We start from the raw sequence: 16,919 nt of genomic DNA on the forward strand, positions 1-16,919 counted from the left end.
ACCCTTTTCTGCACAACTCCCACAGCACTCCCATCACCAGCACCGCTGCAGAAAGACCCCCGCACACAAACCATCAAGCTGCACACTTTTTAGATGCCAATGTGCGTCACACGTCCAATCACATAAATCAGTTTGTGTGTTGGCAAACACTGTCACCCCGTCGCACACGCGTGCAGTTACTACAAGCAGTTGTGCTCCTGTGCACTTTACTGTACTTCAACTTCCGTTGCTCACTCAAACTCATGTCCATTCAGTCATTGACGCCATCCAACCATCTCATCCTCTGCCGTCCCCTTCTCCTCCTGCCCTCAATCTTTCCCAAACATGTGCATGGACATTATCTCATTTAATCCCCATGACAATTCGATGAGTTGATATCATGATTGTTATTACTGCACAGATGAAGAAGCTGGCATGCAGAGAAGACTTAAACAAGTTTCTTAAACCATACAGCTCATAAGGGGCAAGTTAGGACTGGCCTTTGGTTCTATATTACCCAATACCCCACATGTTTTGTTTTTTTCTGCATCAACTCTTAGTAAATGGTTATGGAACAGTCCCCAGTGCTCTCATGTTTCTGCACTAAACCACAATCTTTGACATTCTGATCCTGTGAAGGGCCGTGTCAGAATTGTGCCCAAGCTTCTTTGCCACATTCATCCCAATTAGGGAATCCAAGTTCTCCTGCATCTCTGTGAAATGTCAAGTCAAGTCACCAAGTACCAGTTGTGGGTTCAAAACTGTGTTGAGCTTCTTGCAGGAGCTCAGAAGGGCAGAAAGAAAGGTCCCTGTCATTGAGGACAGCATACTCTTAACCGAGAGTCAGACATGTTTACAGGGAGTGATTATAGAGCAATTCAAGGCAGTCAGTTGCTAGATCACGCAGGACAGACACGAGCACGCTGGGCGGGATGGGGGAGCCAATGTGGGTGGAACGAAGGCTGTCGGGGAGACAGGTGGGGTTGGAGGGGACAGTCCCAGTCCCCACCCACTTGGTCCTTTGCTCACCCTTGCTCTCCCCCGCCTCTTGGAACATGGACAACCTGACCTCCTGTCTCTGCCTCCATTCTCTTCCCTCCCGATTCTGATGATGATCTTCTGTTGGCATCCTCCAAGTCACAAGCATCACTGTTGGTGTTCACTCCTTCCCTTTCTTGTCCCCTTCGCAGATGTTCTCACGCCCCTCCTTCTGCTGAGAACTCCCCCACCTGCATCCCGCCTGGCCCAAGCCCACTTCAGGCTCCCTCTCTCATTCTCTCCCCGTGTCCCTCGGGAAGAGATGCTCGCTCGCTCTCTTTCTCTCCTTGGAAGCTCCGCCGTGTAACACAGTCTGCAGTTGAGGACAGTCAGATACCTGGATACGGACTACCCTGGTGATTAAGGATGCGGATGCTGGAGTCAAACCCTCTGAGTTCAAACCCTGGCCTGTCCACTTCTGAGAGAAGAGGTACTGGACATTCCCCTCCTTCACCCTCAGTTCTTCGGTTATCTGTAAAGGGGCAGGCAACAGTGCTGACTGCCTTGTGATGCCGTAAGGTTTATATAAAAACCAAGCTGCTAAAGTGTCTGTCACACAGTCAAAGATCTATAAATTTGCGTTAATATTATTATTGTCACTAGCGTGAAGCTCCTTGAGGACAAAGATAGTGTCCTACATTACTCTCATCTCTTTCTGGCAGTTTCTCCTTCAGGGGAAAGCAGATGGGAGCCTGACTTTGAAATCATTGGGTGGCATTTGGGAGGCTCCGAAGAGCTCTGGTACTATAGTCCTTTACGTCTCAGCACAGAAAAGAATTTCGCAAGAAGCAAAGTGATAGATAAGAAGTGATAATAAGCATCCTATTTTAATAAAATAGGATGTTTGTGAGGCTTACAAGTGGGAAAGTGAAGAGGTGATGCACCCTGAAAACTTACTGGGCTACAGTTTTATAAACAAAGGAAAAGTGGGGAGGAGGAGAAGAACTTCTTTTTCTTGAGTAGACATTATGCTTCTATCATCAGCTCCTCCTTCAGGATGAGCAGGGGAGTTTTCTTGTCCCTACATGATCAAGCTAGGGCCACAAATGACTGTTTTTTATGTGTGCAGAAAGCGCGTCCTGGGATCATTAACTGCTGAGCTTACTGGACAGGAGAGGGTCTCATGTCCCATGGTTTCATTGTCTGGGACACGTTCTGTGCTTCTGGTTGCTGGTTTTGTTGCTAACCAAGCCTGCTCTTCATTTCATGGTTAAGTAAACCTACTTTCTTGAGTAATCACTAACTTTCAGATGGTTGTATTGTTATCTTCATTTCGCAAATTGGGAAATTGAGGCTCCAGTGATTAGAGAGCAAGGATCTGAAGCATGTCCAATTTAAAGGCACCTCCTGCTTGTCAGAGGACAAGCAGGCCTCTGACCCCCAAGAAGAGGTCGAACAACTGTGGCTGCTTCTGAGTCAATCTGCAAAATGAAGATAACAATACAACTATCACAGGACTACTGTAGAAATGAAGAAGATTAGGTATGCTCAAGGCTCTGAGACATGGCAGGTCTTCAAAATTTAGAATTCTTTCTCCTTAAGCAGTGCTTCTCCATCTCTCTAATTTCTACCCTAAACAAATCTATTTACCCTGGATAAGTCTTGATTAAGGCTTATCACGTCTTAATAACTTGATAGGAAGTTCAGCTCATGAAGAAGGAATAATTTGAACTTCCTATCACGGAAGCGCCCTACAATACTCAGACTGTTCACTCGCTTTCTGACAGGCATTCTACCAGCCCCCGAAAAGGCATTTGACTGTCAAGCTTCAGGCCCTTCCTTTGTCCAGTAGATTCCTACTAACTTCCGTCAAATCTTCTGGCTTTAAATCCCACACAGGCTTTTGCACAACACCCAGGTGACCAGCCTGCTCTGCCACACTGAGTGCTGTCATGACGCCCCTTGGGGAGAGAAGTCACTGGTCCCCACGGCTCTGTCCGCACCGTCCTGGCCTGCGGTCCTGGAAGCACACTAGACAAGGACGAATGGTGCCCCTTCATCCGACCTTCAGAGAGCACAGGTCCTGGAGTACAGCTAAGGTGATGACTTGTGGAATCAAGATTCAGGATCTCTCTTGGCTGGAATAACATGTTAAATTAGCAAATTAAAAATTAATGGGAATACATAATCCTACTCTTCTGTTTCATTTAAGGGAAAAAAAAAGATTAAAAAAAGGATCAATTGCAGAAATGCTCATCTGGGGAAATCTGACTTCCTGGCAATTCATATAAAAACAAGCAATAGCAAATGTCATGTTGTATATTAATGCATATATATGGAATCTAGAAAAATGGTACTGATGAACCTATTTGTAGGGTGGGAATAGAAGCTCAGATGCAGACTTGTGGACAAAGGTGGTGGGGAAGGAGTGGGGTACAAACTGAGAGACGGCATGGACGTATAGACGCTACCACATGTAGAACAGACAGCCAGCGGGAAGCCGCTGTATAACACAAGGAGCTCAGCTCGGGGTTCTGTGACAACCTGAAGGGGTAAGATGGGATTGGGAGGGGTGGGGTGGGATGCTAAAGAGGAAGAGGAATATATGCATACTTATGGCTGAGTCATATTGCTGTACAGCAGAAACTAACACAGCATTGTAAGACAATTACATTGCCAAAAAAAAAAGCAGTGAAGGGGAAGCCTGGGGTTCAAATTCCAGGGCTGACGCTCAAGCTGTGTGACTGTAGGCAGATTGCTTGTCTTCTCAGGGCTTGTTTGGTTATCCTAAAATGATACTTCAAACAGAAAGTTTCAAAAGTCCCTACCAGTTTGATATATAAGCCTATAACTACATATATATACATGTATGATACACACACACACACTATAATCTGTGCTCTAAGTCCATGCTTCGCCAGCTCCAGGGGGCCTCCAAGCCACCAGGAGATCCTGTTAAGATGGGGGATTCAGTAGGGGCCTGAGACTGCGTTCCTAATGAGCTCCCAGCTGATGCAGAAGCTACTGGTATGAGGACCACGCTTTGAGTAGCATGGTTCCAGGACAGCAGTCATCTGCCTCTCGCGCACCTTGGCTGTATCCAGACCACTGTATCTTACATGCCTTGTTGTGTGTAATCCCCATAATGGCTTTGGAGGTAATTACTACTGATGTCTTAACTCTCTGGACGTGCATACGAATGTTCACAGAGGCAAAGGGAAACCTGCCTGAGGTCAAACAGCTAATAAGTGGCAGAGGCAGGTTTTGATTCCAGGTCTGTCTGAGCAAAACCCTGTGTCCACACCTGCTGTTCCACATACATGTGTGATACAGATTCAGGCCAATGTCCGGCTAAGAACAGGAAGGAAATTAATGAGCTAGCAGAAGGCAAACACCAGCAAGTTCTCGCATTTGTTTGTTTTGCAAAGATGACCACTCATCCACCCACTGACCCCTCCCTGCCTCTCAGGAACCCTGAAAACACGGACTATTCCGGTGCCTGATTCTAACATCCTCGGAGGTATTTAAGAGCCCCATCCTTCTCTGACAGGCAATGATGGCTATAACAAAGGGAGAAGAATTTAGTTCACAGAAATGATTAGAGCAGAGGAGAGATGTTTAATCCTATTAATGAATCTGCTAGTTGGCCTTCTGCCCCCAATCCTTTCATATTCAGGCATCAGATTAAATGGAAACAGATCCATGGGTGGTTGGGGATGGGGTGAAAAGCATTTTTTTTCAAGGCCTGCAGGTGGTTTGGTAGTTCCATATGGCTAAATGAGGTGCTTAGTACATGCCTTCTCCCCCACCTCCACACACACCCTGTTTTGGCTTGAGGCGAGGTCAGGAGGGAGGAGGCTGGTGAGGTTAAGAGCTCAGGCTCTGGGGTCAGCCAGAATCAGACATTGCCCTCCATATACCGTGAGACATACGGACAAGTCACTTCCTTTCCTGGAACTTCAGTTTCCTCATCAACAACATGGAAACTGTACTAGGGTCTGTTCTCCAGGGTTGGGTTGTTGTTGTTGAGTCGTTAAGTTGTGTCCAACTTTTTGCGACTCCATGGACTGCAGCACTCCAGGCTCATCTGTCCTTCACTATCTCCCTGAGCTTGCTCAAACCCATGTCCATCGAGTCGGTGATGCCATCCAACCATCTCACCCTCTGTCGCCCTCTTCTCCTCCTGCCCTCAATCTTTCCCAGCACCAGGGTCGTTCCCAGTGATCTGGCTCTTTGAATCAGGTGGCCAAAGTACTGGGAGGAGGTTAATAAAATAACCCAGGAAAGGGTAGAGCAAGGTGCCCAGCAAAGAGCAAGGCCAGGTCAACGTTTGCCATCACTATTATTATTAACCCTGGTAGGTGATCCACGTTCTCCTGTCTCATCACTGGGAATTTCTGCTATCATCTGAAACTCACAGCTTCCCATAGGAATCACCAGAGAAAGTGCCTGGGATTCTAGTGACCATAGTTGTGATGGCTCTGGGGCCCAGAGGGGTGGACTCAGAGGTCACAGGTCCAAGGCACAGAGGTCACCAAGGAAGGCCCAGTCACAGTACAGATGGAGCAGCAGCGGAGGAAGGGACCTGCCCTGAGATGGGACAGACGGCCGCAGCAAAGCCAGTACGGCCTCGAGCTGCTGAATCACCGCACTCCTGTGAGGCGCAGTGCTTACTGTCTCCCGGGGCCCCTCCACAGCCTGTAAGCAAGATGAGGGGGGCGCTGTCATGGTCCTCATTTCAGAGAGGAGGAAACTGAGGCTCAGAGAGGTTCATCGAAGAAGCCACAGAGTCCGAGTTTGAGCCCAAGTCGCTTACTTTAACCAGAGGTCCTAACCATCGCACACCCTATTCCTAACTGCCTGAGCTGAGTTGAGTGTACCTCCTACTGCCCCTTACTGCTCCAGTGAAGCTCTCAGTTTCACCTGGAATAACAAGAATTAATCCAATGTTCTCTTCCCATGGCTAGGGTACGGGACATCAGTGACAGCCAAACTGATGACAGCTACTCCCTAAAGATGACCCATTTAAAAACTACCTGGAGGACGGGGAAGCATTTAAAGTCAGGTTGTCTGAAGGTCCCAGGGCTCTCTCGGTCAGTCTTTCAGACACACAGACTCCCTCTCTCTCCCCAATACTGTCCGCCCTCTGCCTGATGAGTGGGAACATCGCCTCCAGCGCCATTATGCAGAACTTTGCAGCTCGTCTCCCCCTGAGTAGCCCGAGTGCCTCATCTGTGCTGCCGCATTCCTGCACTACTCGGAGCCATCAGGGACTCACACCCTGGTCTATCCATCCTTACCTCTGGGCAGACAACATCCATCAGCATCAGGCCTTGACAGGGGCCCTGGAATAAGACTCATTCCCTGAGAGCTAGTCAGAGAGATAAACGTGTACATCCGTAATCACATAATGCTTGGAACTGTAGCCAGGGGAAGGAGTGGCAACTGTAGGGCAGCAGGGCAGAGAGAAATGTACTTTGCCTGCAGGAGCTTGAGAGCAGGTGCTATCCAATGAGGCCTTAAAGGCTGTATCAGTTCAGTCCAGTTCAGTCACTCAGTCGTGTCCGACTCTCTGCGACCCCATGAATCACAGCACGCCAGGCCTCCCTGTCCATCACCAACTCCCGGAGTTCACTCAAACTCATGTCCATCGAGTTGGTGATGCCATCCAGCCATCTCACTCTCTGTTGTCCCCTTCTCCTCCTGCCCCCAATCCCTCCCAGCATCAGAGTCTTTTCCAGTGAGTCAACTCTTCACATGAGGTGGCCAAAGTATTGGAGTTTCAGCTTTAGCATCAGTCCTTCCAATGAACACCCAGGACTGATCTCCTTTAGAATAGGAGTTTGCAAAAAACAGGGAGGAGGAAGTGGAAGAAGAGTGGAGAGGCCAAAGGGAATCTTGGGTAGAAACATCAGGGAAGCAGTGTTAAAGGACACATGGGATTGATTAGTGAACAAATAACTAAGTGGATAGACACATGGATTTTTTAATCTCCCTCAGAAAAAGGGCAATGTGAAATACAAGGGAGGCCATTGTTGGTCAGTCTGCACTTTAGGTTTTTGAATGAATCAACAAAAGAATGAAAGCTGAGAGATATTTTCCCACCTTCCCAAAAGACATCACACTCCTACTGATTAAAAAAAAAATGACCGGGACTCTTCTTAATGGAATTTATAATTTTCAGCTTTCCAAGAAGCAGCACCTCTTATACGTTTACTGTTAACTAGAGAATCCCGGGGACAGCGGAGCCTGGTCGGCTGCAGTCTATGGGGTCGCACAGAGTCGGACACGACTGAAGCGACTTAGCAGCAGCAGCAGCTGAACGAAGGCTTCCTGTACCACTGACTCCTTCCAAGCTCCACAGCAGGGGGCTTATATCCAGGATTTGGGGAGCAGGACTATCAGTGCTCTTCATGCAAAGGTAGTCTGCGGTCACAGCCTCTCTGGGGCTTCATTAACCACCCGTTGGTTCGCAGATTCACGCATGCGCGCACGCGCTCATCCCTTCAGCCGCTCCTGTCACTCACGCGGCCCTTCGCTCGCTTCCTCACTCACCTGTTCCTGTCTTCATCTCTTCACTCATGCAGTCCTCCACTCTCTCACTCACTTATAATGTGCGCGCTCACGTGCACCTTTACAAAGCGAAACCTTTTTAGATGCACAAAGAGGCCCAAGACACGCTCCTTTTCCGGGGACCAGACACAAACTCCCACCGATGTTAGGCAGCAGTCCTTTCACTGCCATCCTTCAGTCTTTTCCATCTCCTGATCCTTGCTTGCCTTGAGCTCCAATGACTCTTTTCTGGGATGGAGGGACCAGAGCGGTGCCTGACCCTGGCTGTGGTCTCCCATACTTATGTGACTCTCAGGGGGCTGGCAAACAGGAACACTGCTCTCAGCATTTCCCTGCTAAATGGTAAACAGGCTTAGTACAGTCCCTGGACAAAGCTAATTCAAAGCCAGCAGACCAAATAACAGAATTCATTGCAGGGAAAGGGCTGGTAACTGAAATTCCAGAGGGAAGCTAACTTTGCCTCCAGGGTCTGCAATTCGAGGAAATAACAGAGAATGGCTAAGCATTCCATCATTTATAAATTCCTCCATGGAAGATTCATGGAATACCTACTATGTGCAAGGAACCAAGATGGGGGCTGTGAAGAATGATTCAGAGTAACTCAAAGTTGACATTCTGAGGGTGGGGGGAGGGGTTAAATCTCCATCAGTTGCCTTATTTAAAGCATGACTTAAGAGTCAGGAGAACATACATCTGAAAGATTAAGGAATTTAGATGGGAGAAGTTGCTTCTTTCTGGGGCCTGGGGAAGCCTTCCTGAATGTAGAAATAGCTGAGTGGGGGCTTGGAATGTGAGTTGAATTTTAACTATTAGACAAGGAAGCAGGAAAAAGGATAACACAGAGCTAAAGGGACAAAGATGCAGAAACACGTAATACTCAAGACATGAACACCCCTGCAAAGCGGCATTCCTCTTTTAGACATAAGAACACTGGCATTTCCAGGGTGAAATGACTTGCCAAGGGCCCTTGAGCCCAGGACTGTGTGACGGCGGCGCTACTGCTTCCCTGTGTCTCATTGCCTCCCGCCGGTCTCCCAGACTTTCCCTCGTTGAACATGCTGCTCTGAAAACAAACCAAACCTGACCCCCATGGGGTCTTTAAAATTCCAAGAGGCCCACTGACCTGGGAGTGAGGGGCTCTAATTTGCCATGTGGCCTCAGAAAAAGTATCAGAGCCATGAAATTTTGTTGGCTCATCTATTCAAACGAACACCCTGGAGACCCCAGGCTCAGCCCTTGCTGAGGGTTCTGAAGGCTTTCCCTCGACCACGGAGGACTGACAGCCCAGCCACCCCTACAATGTGATGCCCCCCTAAATTCTCTTGCCCCTCCCTCCACAGGTCCAGCTACTGCCCCTGTGCAATCCTCCCCTAATCACCACTGACCTGCCAACCCTTTAAGCCCAGAGCTGTGTCTTTTGTATGATAAGCACATACAAAACTATTAGAGCCAGAAACCCTATCTGGAATGCAGAGTCTGAATCTCTAAAGCAGGACTTCTCCCATTCTTAATTAAAGACAAAGACTCCAAACAGAGAGAAGGACAGGAAATTAATGTGAAAGGTTTTCACTCAGTGACATAGCTCTTAAATTATTTTAGATTTCTATTGCCTTCTGGAAGCTCTCCCTGAACACCTAGGTTGGGCTAGGCACATCCCTGCCCTCGGCACTAAATCTTGTGGAGCTTTTTATGTATGTGATTCCAAATTATATTTCCAAAACATGCAGGGTGTTTGTTGACTAAGATACAATGCTTTCAGGAACAGCCACAAAGCAGAGGTCAGCGGGGGCTGTGGCAATAGGAGCAGCATCTGAGCACGTGGGATTTAGGTCCTAGTTTCCTGGACACGGCAGGAAGAAGGCTCCAGAAATGAGTGGTGAGGATTCCCACAGGAACAGACTACTTCCAGGATGGCTTATTCTAGGCATTTGGAAGCTCCAAACAGTAGAGCCATAAATTGAATAGTGGTTAAAATTTGCTGACTACGTATCATGCAGCAGAGCTTGTGCTAAGCATTTGATTTGCATTATCCTGAAATCCACACAACACAACAGCTATTTTAAGGTTGTAACTACTACTGTCCCTGTTTTCTACTTGAGAAAAATAAGGCTTAGTCATACAGTTAGTAAGTGGTAGCGCCTGGATTTGAACCCAGCAGGAAGATGGATTCCTGAGTTGAAAAATCTCCACCACTCTCTTCTGACTGCTTCTAATTAGATCTGAGCCTGAGGTCTCAGAGATCATAGTGGCAGTTCTGCGAAGAACATCAGCAATAGAAATCTTCAAATTTGAGAACTGGATGGAAGCTGAGAAAATGTCTCATGTAATTTTCCCCTTTAACAAAGGTGAAACTGAGGTCACCATGGGGCAGAGATCTGACCAGGAAATGATCTCTGATCACTAGCCTTTCCAGCCAGTTTCCAAGCACCCCCCTCTCTGCAGAAACGGTCTTCTGCTGATCAGCCTTCCACTGAGCAGCACAGAAAGATAAGTCATTGCTCCAGGGAGAATGCTCGGGGGAATGTATAGAGCTGTGCTTGCGAGTGTGCTAAGTCGCTTCAGTTGTGTCTAATTCTTTGTGACCTGATGGACTGTAGCTCACCAGGCTCCTCTGTCCACGGGATTCTCCTGGCAAGAGTACTGGAGTGGGTTGTCCCACCCTCCTCCAGGGGGTCTTCCCCACCTGTGTCTCTTACGCCTCCTGCATTGGGAGGCAGGTTCTTTACTATTAGCCCCACCCGGAAAGCCTGTGTGGAGCTGGAGCCCCAGACAATTCCAGCCAGTGTGCAGGGACTATGTGCAAGTGGGGCTGAGTGGACACCCTGGGCTCAGGCAGCTTGTCAATAGCCCTGGACCTGCAATGAGCTTCAAACAAGCATTGTTCCGAGGGTTAAGTGAGAATGGGTGGATAAAGCACCTACCACTGTGTCAGGCACACAGTGGGGGCTCGCTGAGTGCTGGGGCCCCCTCTTTCCTTCCTTAGACTCTTAGGGGAGAGAAGCAAAGAGCTCTGGCCTCTGGGAATCCTGCAGGAATTTATCCGGGATGACCTGGAGTTTTGAGTAGGAAAAGGGAATGCTGCTGCTGCTAAGTCACTTCAGTCATGTCCAACTCTGTGCGACCCCATAGATGGCAGCCCACGAGGCTCCCCCGCCCCTGGGATTCTCCAGGCAAGAACACTGGAGTGGGTTGCCATTTCCTTCTCCAGTGTGTGAAAGTGAAAAGTGAAAGTGAAGTCGCTCAGTCATGTCTGACTCGTAGCGACCCCATGGACTGCAGCCTACCAGGCTCCTCTGTCCATGGGATTTTCTAGGCTAGAGTACTGGAGTGGCTTGCCATTGCCTTCTCTGGGAAAACGGAATGGTGGATGGCAATGTCTGAGTGATGCCTGAGCTCTTCATCTCTGCCCGATCCTTTGTGAGGACTGTATCCTCTGTATCCTTCATATCCATCGTTCAATTGATCATGGCATCTTTCAACAGTCTCCTCTGAGTCCCTGGTGGGTACAGCAAACGCAGTAATCCATGCATGGTCCTCCGTCTCTCTACTCCCTCCACAACCTGTTTTCTGCCTGGAGACAGTACGCCTGTCCATTTTATGGATAAGAAAACTGAGGCTTAAGCAGATGACGGGATTTTCCTGAAGTCACATAAGAACGGAGTGATGGGGCTGAGGTTTTCACCCAGAGTGTTGGGCTCTAGGGTCCAAGATCTTTCTGTGACACCTAGCTGCCTCCCAGGATGCAAATTCTTGAGTTTCTTGTCCCCACAGTGCCCTGGCCTCTGGGGCCTCATGGTGGTCAGATGGTGGAGGGGGGGGAGTCCAGGATTTGGTGCTGAACTTTGTCCCCAGTCATCCATGAGGAGGGGGGATCAACGTCAAGGTTGTAGGCCAAGGCTTGCAGACCTCTCCTGCCTAGGAATGGTAAGAAGGCAACCAGTCCCTTTCCTGCCAGAAGGATGTATACCTCAGCTGGACACATGGGCGGAGGCCTCTTTCCCATGTTCTAGGCTCTGAATGCCAACCCAGCTTCACTACCTAAGATCTTCATGCAGAGATCTTATTCCTCAGTATTCAGCCAGCCTGAGGTCTCTGTGGACTGGGCCAGATGCCAAGACCGACCCCTCGTTGAGAAGTTATTCTTCAAGAAGTAGCTCTGTGATGCAGACTTCCCTAATTAACCAGGAAGACCAACCAAGTCCTGACACGCTGGGGTCCACCGTTATCCTAATGCTGATCTAATCACCAGCCAGCATAATGGATAGCTCTAACCCTACCTGGAGCCAGAACCTGGGCTCCAACATCAGAACTTAGGTTTAATGGTCAGGTTACTTAAAATCTTTCTACCACTCACAGGAGTATTCGAGCATAAAATCCAAACAAACCAAACCCACATATTCTTTTTCCAACAACCAACTTTCAAGCAGGTGGAGAGGAGGTCTGCATAGACCCCCGTGGTGCAACATGCTTTTCCCAACTTCCCGTGGACCCGCTGGGTGACTGTCCCACTGGTGAGACTGTCCCACTGGTGAGACTGGCACCCAGACAGAGAAGGGACTTCAGGATACTATGCTTTCTAATCCCTGATGTTAGCTCACCTCTCCGCCAGACCTTGACAGTGCCCTCAGCTTCTCAGCGGCTCCCAGAGCGTGGCAGCATCTCGTGGGATGCCCTGGCTCCTGGCGCCCTGAGCCACCACCACACAGCCTTGGAAGTTTTACCACCTGACAACAGCTGACTCCTTTTGGCTTGCAGAGGCTTATTGGGGTGGGCAGACACCACTCTCTCCCTGATGACCGACCCCCAGGTCTGCATGGCATCACTGCCCGGGCGGGAGTTCAGTGTGAATGTGCGGGCACCCTCCCCGGATGCCCACAGCCATCTGTGGGAATGGGGAGAGTTTCCCAACCTTTACACCCAGATAATTCAGCCCCGCCCCCACCCCTCGTGAATTTGCCTCTGCCTTCTGCGCTGAGAGATTCCCCCAGGAGTAGGGACGTGGTACCTGGTGTCCCAGAGAGGTCCCGTGGTCCCTGAGGTCAGAATCCACTCTGGCCCTCTCCTCTGCGAGCTCACCTACGTTCACACGAATCCTCCCGCCCGATTCTTACTCCTGTGGATACAGGAACCTAAAGCTGCTCTTCATGGAGAGGGGGTCCGGGCCAAGGGGAACAGGTGGCACACCCTGCCCAGCACCGAGCACCCCCCCAAACCAGCCAGGGGAACAAAAGGAAAAAGGAAGCGGCTTACCTTTCGAGGGTCGTCTTTGTTTGGTTTGCAGAGAGGAAAAGGTGCCCATGACGGCCCCCATGGCAGCGAAGACTTGTGTGAGACTTGGGACCTCGGGCCCTGCCCCTCCCCTCCCCTGGAAGGAAAGCAGTGTGGATCTTCTACTCCGAATTGGAGATTTAAAAAAAAGCACCCGGCAGCTTGCTGCGGCTTGGTATTCAGCGAGTGTGGGGCTGGGGCGCCGGGAGCCCTTCCTTTGCTTCTTCAGCCCCGGACATGCACTGACTCACAGGGCTAGCGGCTCCCCGCGAGCCTCCGGACCCGAGCCCGGCCGCTCCCCTCGCCGAGGGCGGAGGACGCTGAAGCCTGTCTGGCGCTGGACACCCGGCCGGCGCTCCCGCGCGGCCGAAGCTCCCGAGCCAGCGCCGCGTGCGGTGCGGGAGCCGTGCTCGCCCGCCCCTCCTGCCGCACGCTGCGCTCCCCTCCCGGCGCTCGGGCTGGGTCTCGGGGGGCCGAGTACCAATCATGAATGAACAGGGCAGGGACGGCGTGGAGCCGAGCCGCGCGCCCGCCCGCCGCGCTCCGGGCGAGTCCGAGCCGCGCTGGAGGAGAGCGGCAGGCGGGCAGCCCGGGAGGGCGGGGCGGGGCCGGAGCGCCAGGGGGGGCCGGGGGCTGAGGTCCGGCGCATGGGTGGGGTTCAGGGGGTCGCAGATTGCCCCTCCGGAGAACGTGTGTGTGGCCCCTGTGGGGTGCGTTGTTTCATTTGTCTTCAAGGAAAATCATATTTAATCCACTTCCTGAATTCACGGGGTGAGAAAAAAGTCTGCTCCACCCAGGGAGGGGTGACTAGGGGTGAGTCCAACTGGGATGTCTTTTTTCCCCAGTAGTCATGTATGGAGGTGAGGGTTGGACCATAAAGCTGAGCGCCGAAGAATTGATGCTTTTGAACTGTGGTGTTGGAGAAGACTCTTGACAGGCCCTTGGACTGCAAGGAGATCAAACCTGTCAGTCCTAAAGGAGATCAATCTTGAATATTCATCGAAAGGACTGATGCTGAAGCTGAAGCTACAATATTTTGCCACCTGGTATGAAGGGCCAACTCTTTGGAAAAGACCCTGATGCTGGGAAAGATTGAAGGCAGGAGGAGAAGGGGATGGCAGAGGATGAGCTGGTTGGATGGCATCACCGACTCGATGGACATGAGTTTGAGTAAGCTCTGGGGGTTGGTGATGGACAAGGAAGCCTGGTGTGCTGCAGTCCATGGGGTCACAAAGACTCAGACACGACTGAGCAACGGTACAACAAAGGGCAAGAAATTTCCCTGCAGTTTCCCAGCCAGGATTGGGATTAGAACTTGAAGCCTGGGGCTCTGTCCTGGAAACCTCCTGGGAACACTTCTGTTGGCACAGGAGGACAACTGTGGGTCACTGAGCTGGAGAGCTCACCTCTGATTTAAAGCCTCGGGTCTCCTAACTAGCAAGCAGTGCAGGGCTTCTCTGTGTCCCTGAGTTCTGGAATCCTGGATGGAGCAGAACAGGTAGGAGCTGGCCCTACCTCCTTCCTGCCCTCCCTGTTGGGGAAGAAAGGTGGGGGTGGGGCTGAAGCCTGGGATACAGCAGGACCTAGAATGGCCAGGACTTAAGGAACAGAGGGGTCACTGCTGGGGACGGGGTGATGGTGCAGCCTCCAGGTCTCTCAGGAGTCTCTGGATGGAGCACCAAGCCACTTCACCTGTAGCCTCTGCTCATCTCCACACCACCTGAGTGACCAGGATTGGCCCTTGAGAGTTTACTAAAGGCTAGGAGGCCGTTATCTCATTTCCTCCACCCCCAAGACTTTAAAGAAACAATGAAAGTCGCTCAGCCGTGTCTGACTCTTTGCGACCCCATGAACCCCTGCCAGGATCCTCTATCCATGGAATTCTCCAGGCAAGAATACTGGAACGGGTAGCTATTCCCTTCTCCAAGGGATCTTCCCAACCCAGGGATTGAACCCAGGTCTGCTGCATTGCAGACGAATTCTTTACTGTCTGAGCCAGCAGGAAAGCCCTTGAAGAAGCCGAGTACAGATAAATCGCAAGAGAGAACTTCATGGAGACAGAGGGAGCCTCCTGTCACTCACCTGGCTGTAGGGGTTGCTTATCCTGCTGTTCTGACATGGTGTACTCACTAAGGTGATCTCGGCCAGCTCCAACCAACCTTGGTTTCAATGGTTGTGGCTTCCTCTACCCTGGAAGGTGAGCCAGCTCACACACCATCTCCAGCTCTGACCCCATCCTGTTATAGACTAAATGTTTGTGTCCACCCCGAGTTCATATGTTGGAACCCTAATCTCCAGAATGGCAGTATATGGAGATGCAACCTCTAAGGAAATGATGAAGATTTAAATGAGGTCATAAGGGTGGGGCCCTGATCCTGTGGAATTAGTGTCCTCACTGCCCATAGAAGAACAGGCATCAGATCCCCACCACCACTACATGATCAAGGAAAGACCATGTACATACACAGCAAGAAGGCAGCCATCTGCAACCCATGGGGAGAGCTCTCACTGGACACAGTCTCTGCCAGCACCTCACCTTAATCTTGGACTTCTAGTCTCCAAAACTGAGAAAATAAATTTCTGTTGTTTAAGCCACCCAGTCTGTGGCATCTTGTTATAGCAGCCTGAGCAGACAAATACACACTCACAGCCTGTCCACACCCTCAGAAGTCTCTGGAGCCAAGGTCTTGCTTTCCCTCTGACATGAGCACCCATATAGGGCTCCTTAGGCCATCCCCAGGAGGCTGTTCAGGGGGGAAAGGATAAGATGGTCAGAGACCTGCAGAGATCCTGCTGAAGCACAGTGCGCTTGTCTGCTTATGTGACACACCAGTTGTGTTCCTTGCTTCCCTCTCTCATCACTGCTCCTCCAGTCATGTCTCTTCCCATCCTTGTGGATGAGGGCAGGTCACTGAGTTCCCACCACACATGGAGGCAGCAGTCTCAGATTAAGAGCATGAATCTTGGTGGGGGAGGGGGGGTTGCTGCTAGATGTGGGTTCAATTCCCAGTTTTGTCCCTTATTAGCTGTATGACTTTGGGCCTGATAAGTCCTTTCTCTGAACCCCATGTTCCCCTTCTGTGGTCAGCATTAGTACCTACCTTATAGTATGATGTGGGCTTCCCTGATGGCTCAGTGGGTAAAGAATCCACCTGCAATACAAGAGGCACAGGAGATGCAGGTTCCATCCCTGGGTTGAGAAGATCCCTTGGAATAGGAAATGGCAATCCACTCCAGTATTCTTGCCTGGCGAATCCCATGGACAGGGGAACCTGATAGGATACAGTCCATGGGGTCACAACGAGACACGACTGAGCACAGGGCACACACACAGTATGCCATTAAGGGTGGCGCAGTCGTGTGTGTGAGGCCCTCAGTATGTGCCCAGCAAGAGCACAACCAGTCAGGGAGAGTGGACCGCCACTGCTCGGCTGCCTAGGGCCAGGCTAGAGTCGTGTGAAATACGAGGAAGTCACCGCCTTCCCCTTGGCTTCCATCTTTGCTCTTCATCTGTTTCAGAGGAAGTCTATTCTCAGGATCCCCATCTGGTATTAAAAGACTCAGATTAGTTAAGGAAGGGAATGTGGTTGGCACCTGATTATGTGCAATTCAGCACTCTGCTAGCTGCTGTCTTGTACCATTTCCCAAATGTTCCACATGCATAAGTCTGGCCTCCTTGAATAGATTGTGAGCTGTTAGAAAGCAAAGCATACACCCCCTTCCCCTGTCCTCCTCCCAGCATGGCTCAGCCTGGCCCAGGACATTTTGAGTGTCCCACAGACACTCACACTGAGGTCACTCAGGGAGGAGAAAGGGGCCCACCTCACTTCTCTTTCTGCACGGGAATTTAGACTGGACTGCTTCATCTGTAAAATGTGAACAGGCCTCCTTCAAGTTTTGGTATGAGGAATGGATTGGATAAGGTAAAGGAAAAATGTTTTATCTCTCTGTAAATCACTCTGAAAATACCCTTTATTATTTGTTCTGGGGTTAATTTAGGTATTCATTTATTCATTCATTCAAAAATATTTATTGGGACTTCCCTGGTGATCCAGTAGTTAAGACTTTGCCTGTCCATGCAGGGAGTGTGAGTTTAATCCCTGGTCAGAGAGCTAAGATCC

At 50.3% G+C, this 16,919-nt stretch overlaps 1 protein-coding gene across 4 annotated transcripts in view; it reads right to left on the bottom strand.

The window, feature by feature from the left end:
* Window positions 1–16,919, bottom strand: part of KCNIP1 (potassium voltage-gated channel interacting protein 1) — a 416,919-nt gene that overhangs the window by 251,056 nt on the left and 148,944 nt on the right. For 2 of the 4 annotated variants that reach the window (XM_055421797.2, XM_088827577.1), the window contains exon 1: window positions 12,781–12,841. The exons of the other annotated variants lie outside the window; for them this stretch is intronic. In XM_055421797.2, the coding sequence (XP_055277772.1) occupies window positions 12,781–12,841 (61 nt within the window). Of the gene's footprint in view, window positions 1–12,780; window positions 12,842–16,919 lie in introns of those variants that run through there. 4 annotated transcript variants of the gene reach the window in all.

Source organism: Moschus berezovskii, chromosome 18, assembly GCF_049115385.1.
Source record: "Moschus berezovskii isolate FMDL1 chromosome 18, NW_MosBer_1.0, whole genome shotgun sequence".
Taxonomy (NCBI): Eukaryota; Metazoa; Chordata; class Mammalia; order Artiodactyla; family Moschidae; genus Moschus; species Moschus berezovskii.